This window comes from Coenobita brevimanus, chromosome 63 (genome assembly GCF_032717465.1).
Source record: "Coenobita brevimanus isolate Jiangsu-jjx chromosome 63, ASM3271746v2, whole genome shotgun sequence".
Classification (NCBI taxonomy): domain Eukaryota; kingdom Metazoa; phylum Arthropoda; class Malacostraca; order Decapoda; family Coenobitidae; genus Coenobita; species Coenobita brevimanus.
The window spans coordinates 37,350,521-37,355,734 of NC_137016.1; the positions used below are offsets into that span (position 1 = coordinate 37,350,521).

The 5,214-nt window shown below is 41.8% G+C and overlaps 1 protein-coding gene across 1 annotated transcript in view; it reads right to left on the reverse strand.

Annotated features, from left to right (window-relative positions):
• Positions 1–524: 524 nt before the first annotated feature.
• The window catches only part of LOC145404423 (glutamate-gated chloride channel alpha-like), a 28,601-nt gene continuing 23,911 nt past the window's right edge, over positions 525–5,214 (reverse strand). Inside the window, exons 7-11 of the mRNA XM_080275941.1 lie at positions 2,244–2,326; positions 1,991–2,122; positions 1,504–1,702; positions 764–1,160; positions 525–593 (exon numbers count right to left, since the gene is read on the reverse strand). Of these exons, the coding sequence (XP_080132067.1) occupies positions 525–593; positions 764–1,160; positions 1,504–1,702; positions 1,991–2,122; positions 2,244–2,326 (880 nt within the window). The remainder of the gene's footprint in view (positions 594–763; positions 1,161–1,503; positions 1,703–1,990; positions 2,123–2,243; positions 2,327–5,214) is intronic.

Consider the following 5,214-nt stretch of genomic DNA (forward strand, 5'->3'; position numbering starts at 1 on the left):
TCTCCACCCACATCGCCCACCCACTCTCCACCCGCCATACCCACCCACCGCTCCCTCCACCCTCGTCCTTGCTAGAACTCTGTGGAGGAAATAAGAATAATTAGATTTTACCCCAGACTCCACCTCTCCACCCTGTCACCCCACCCCGCCCTCCCACCCTACACCCGCCACGCCCAACCCCACCCATCCCTCCCTCCACCCGCCACTCCCAACCCCATCCGTCCCTCCCTCCACGTTCCTCCTTGAATCATTAGGGCAGATAACCATATATTTTTTCTGTACTACTGCTACTAATAATCATTCTCTTAACCACTTCAGTCCCGTGACGAATTTTACCATCCTATTTATGCTACTTAGACAATACTGCTAAGCCTGGGAGAGATTTTCGTTCTAAAAAAAAGTTAAACGTAGCCTTCGTCTACCCGTTCAATATCAGAAAAATCTAAGCAAAATAAAAATCATCTACAGGTTGCTAGAACAGACCTAGAAGTGTGTCGTGGGACTGAAGGGGTTAATAATCTACGCTACTCTGGCATGCACCGAGCACCAGTCACCTTTACAAGTATTGGTGTGGCTGATCGCTGGCTGGACACCTGCAGGAGAGAATGACATCAGTTTTAAGCTACCTAATTAACCATCACACGACGTAAGACCACTTCTAAGGTAATAAAATGAATAAAAACATAAACAACTAAAATAAACCAGTGATAAATAAAAACAGATGCACTCATAGTCAAATAATAAGTCGTTTTTCCCTTCTTACCAAACTCAGAGCCGAAGTACAGCAGCTGTCCTCATCTCCATCGGGCCTAATGTTGCTTCGCGCCGAGGCCTCCCTAGATTCTCCATGGCTGCTTTCCCAAACACTGTGCTTCATTTTCTTATTCCGCGCCCTTTCCATCGACGCAGGGGCTGAATCCACATCCCTAGAACTTTGTGGTGAGGCCATGGGTGTTGTAGGAGCTGTAGTGGTGGTGGTGGTGGTGGTTTTGTGGGTTTGAAAAGGGAAAACGGTTGATGATCCAAATGCCGCCCGCCGCCCTAGTTCGTACAGGCGGATGACGATGGTGAATTCAAGTAGGACGAAGAAAACGAAGATGATGCACATTATCATCCATTGGTCCACTGCCTTGGCGTAGGACACTTTGGGGCTCTCCTGTCTGTGAAGAAGGATTGTTGTTCAAGTTGAATTTCGGATATACACTCCTCCTCTGCTGCGTCTTCATTTTTACAGCGACATACTTTACCATAGATTTAAAAAAAAAAAAGAGGAGGAGAAGGAGGAAGAGGAGGAGGGAAGAGGAAACAGGACAAAGAAAAAGAGGAGGAGGAGCAGACAGGAGAGCAGAGGACAGGGAACTGGAGAAAGAAAACTATCACTGAGCAGAAACTGACAAATCACCTCACTCACCAAACAGCAGGCGACATGGAACGAGGAAGGGGCATTGAAAGAACACAGCAGAACTCAGTATTCCAAACAATTACTTATAAATCAATCCTCACCTCACCGCCGCGAACATTGAGACGAGAGTAAGTAGTGTCGTGATCGTTAGTACCATCCTGCCTGGGACCTGGTCGGCGGGCACGAGGAAGGTAAGCCAGGACACACACACGAACAGTCCCGAAGGCAGGAAGGTGTTTAGCAGGTGGTAGCTGATCCGACGACGCAGTACGATCTCGATTTTCACCGTGGGGAAGGAGCCTGAGGATGAGGACGTCCATAAGGGGTATATAAAGTGGCAGATCTTTTTACTTATCTCATACTCTTTGTTGATCTCTTAGTGTCTCATTCTCTCATTGTCTCTATGTGTCTCTTCCTCTCGATTTTCACCATAAGGAAGAAGGCTGAGGATGAGGACGTCCATAATGGGTATATAATCGTAATGACAAAGCTTTTTACTTATACTCTTTTTTGATCTCTCAGTGTCTCTTTCCCTCACTGTCTCTATGTGTCTCTTCCTCTCAGTTCTCTCTGTTCTGTTGTTCTTACCTGTGCTGTGTGATATGTTCTGCTGGTGGATGGGGTAGAAATCAAAATCGAACTGTCCCAAGCGTATGTTCTTGCCCCTCTCCACATCCTTCTCGTGCCACTTGTACGTGACTTGCTCCGAGGTGAACTGATCTGTAGGGGAGGCGTGGAAGGTCAGGTCAGGTCAAGCCAAAGGCTGGGTCAGGTAAGGTAATAATACAGGTGATAGCGATGTGAGAGATGATGTAATAACTAAACCCCTCCATTAACTTACAACTCTCCATACTGAAGTCACACACTTGACTATCGAAGGGGTAGGCAGTGAAGTCCATGGGGCAGGACACACGGGTCGTCACACTGAGGGGCAGAGTGGCAAACACGTCACACTAACACACTGTGGGTTTATCTCCCATACTTTACTGATTATTACACTCCTCAACATCAAACATTTAATGTTAATGAAATGGCTACCACAAAACCAGAAGGAACGGTTCTTGCCAGCTTTCACCCTTTGGTTCTTAAGTTATTTACACAGAGTGTGTATTGGACATATGATTATATCGCCTTATATATATATATATATATATATATATATATATATATATATATATATATATATATATATATATATATATATATATATATATATATATGTTTATTTACTTATTTATTTATTTATATTTATATTTATATTTGTGTTTTATTTTTTTATTTACATTTTGTGAAATGTCCTTGAACCCTGGATGAGACAAAATTATAATTTGCAGTCCTTTCGACAGACAATATGATCTAACGCCAGCCACAGTAACACACACAAAACAACATAAAGAGACTAAGTTATCACATGGATATACTCGAAGAAAGTGTGTGCTAACATTAATGAGCTGAGTGGCTGTAAATACCCACTCTCATTGACCCAGTAAGTGCAGAAATAATGGTCGATTAATATTTTAGTTTTCTATAAACATATTCTTTGCACTGCTATTTGCTAACAATTTATAGTCTTCGGAACCAGGAGCTCTGTAATGAAACGCTTTTTAGTGGATTGCCTGTAAGTGGAGTTATATCATATGGCTTGTATATGTGGCTGAATAATGAGTGGTGGACTGAAGGTATATTAAAACAATGAGAGAGATAGATAGATAGATAGATAGATAGATAGAGAGAGAGAGAGAGAGAGATTAACTGATAAAATATTAGCACGACCACGAAGAAGGAAGGAAGCATTTTAACACCCCACCAGAGTAGTAGCAGTAGAAGCAGAAGTAGTACTATAGTAGTAGTAGTAGTAGTAGTGGTAGTAGTAGGTACATATGCTAGTGTGATAAGTAGCTGCAATCAATAATGTCTTTACACATCATGGCCTTCAAAATAGGGACCTGAGCTTAACATCGACTGTGCCCAGTCGTACTGATGAGGAAGATTGGTCTGCTGAAATGCATACCCTCGAGTAGTTGACAGGCATTCATTCAAGTCCTTATTAGCTTAGTTTCGAGATTGTAAATGAACTAATGATCGTAATTTTACACCAAGCGAAGGAGTCCTAACCTCTAATCCACTCAAAGACCAACACACTATGCCTTTATGCTTGCTAAGGTCATAAGTAGCTCGGATGAACGAAAATAAAAAGAATCGAGATCTTTCGTGTGGCTGAGTGTACATAGGTTTATAATATGCAAGCGTGCGTGCAAAGAAAACCGAGTATCAAAGTCCTGGAAAATTTTTACCGACCGCCTGGAATATTATTACCGATTCTCTGGACTGCACGCTCCTCAAAACTCTTATCTGCGTGCAAAAGTATTATTGATATTACAGTAGCGTGCTCCAAAAATATCCGTCTCTGAGGTGATATGGCTGACTGGGAACGAGCGTTAAGTGGCGCGAACGGCCTGTTAATAAAAGATCCAAGGACTGGGACGGACCGACTGTCTTCCCGCGCCATGATGAAGGGCTCAATGATAATTTTCTCATCCCAATTACAAACTTCTTGGTGAATGTCCGTCAACGCTCTAGATTTTAAATTCAGAAGTACAATCAGACATGCAAATCTGCTTGAGTGTGGAGAATGGAAGTGATGCGTTATTCCAGGAACTACGCTAAAAGTTTCATTTAGTCCCTAGTGTAAGACGGACGCATGGTGGCAGTAGCTTTGTTTACGTCCCGGTAAAAGCAAAAATGGACTAAATGCGAACATAAATTTGAGAAACGCCAAGGTTGCTGCTGTTGATGATACTGAGAATATGGATTTCTTCATTACTTACCTACGCTTTTCTTCATCCATACACTGCAGTCACAGTTCGTTAGCTATTAAAAAAACCACATTTTGTTTTTCATTGCAATTATTAAACTACTCGTGTGTGTTACGAGGAATGCAGGAAGCTAAACCTTAGTATAATTTGCAAAAAGGAACACTGTTAAGCTGATTATTTATTTTTCTTCCAAGAGAATGATTATTTAGGAAAGGAGTAACTGGCGCCACACAGAACGAAACAACTCATTATCGCTGACAAAACACAAGCAGTGAAAAATGTCTAATTCATACAAGTTGTCTCTCTCGTTGTTGTGGCCCAGATTCATGTAAACGTGAACCCTTTGGACTGCAGACTAACGTTGCTCTTCTCCTGCAGTCCACCAACCTCACTTCCGGGGATGGGGAGGGAGTTCCGGAAAGCTTATATGGGGTAAATGGAGGAACTGGCCACAGAATGCAAAGATATTATGCAGCACTATCCGTAAGAGAAACGAGAGATAGGCTGACCCGAAGAAACAGCCAAACCTGCCATACTCTTTTCACATTAATTTGGCCAGGATAGAGATGGAAAATTGGGTGAATTCACAAACATGCGATCCCTCTTGCTTAATCAGTCCTTCCTTTGTTCTTCGTAAAATCTTTAAAAATTACTAGTTGAAATACTCTAAAGTGCAATTGGAGGTGTTAAAAATATATGCCTTTTCTCTGGTCTTCATTATTTTCACTAATTTATATTGTAATTAGCTTTTTTTTTCAGTAATAACCAATGTGCTTTATATTTACTGCCGTGGTTATGTTTATTTACAAGGGGAGAGAAATATGTGTAATTCTTGGATAATTTTTTCTGATCTTCTGTTCCTTTTTTTCCTTTTTTTTCACTGAAGGGAGAGTTATTCATTTTTCTTTTTTACTGAGGTGGGGGGGGGAGTCTTTCACTTATACATGCTATACATTTTCCGCCACGGCTGTGTTTATTCACGGGATTGGGGTGATG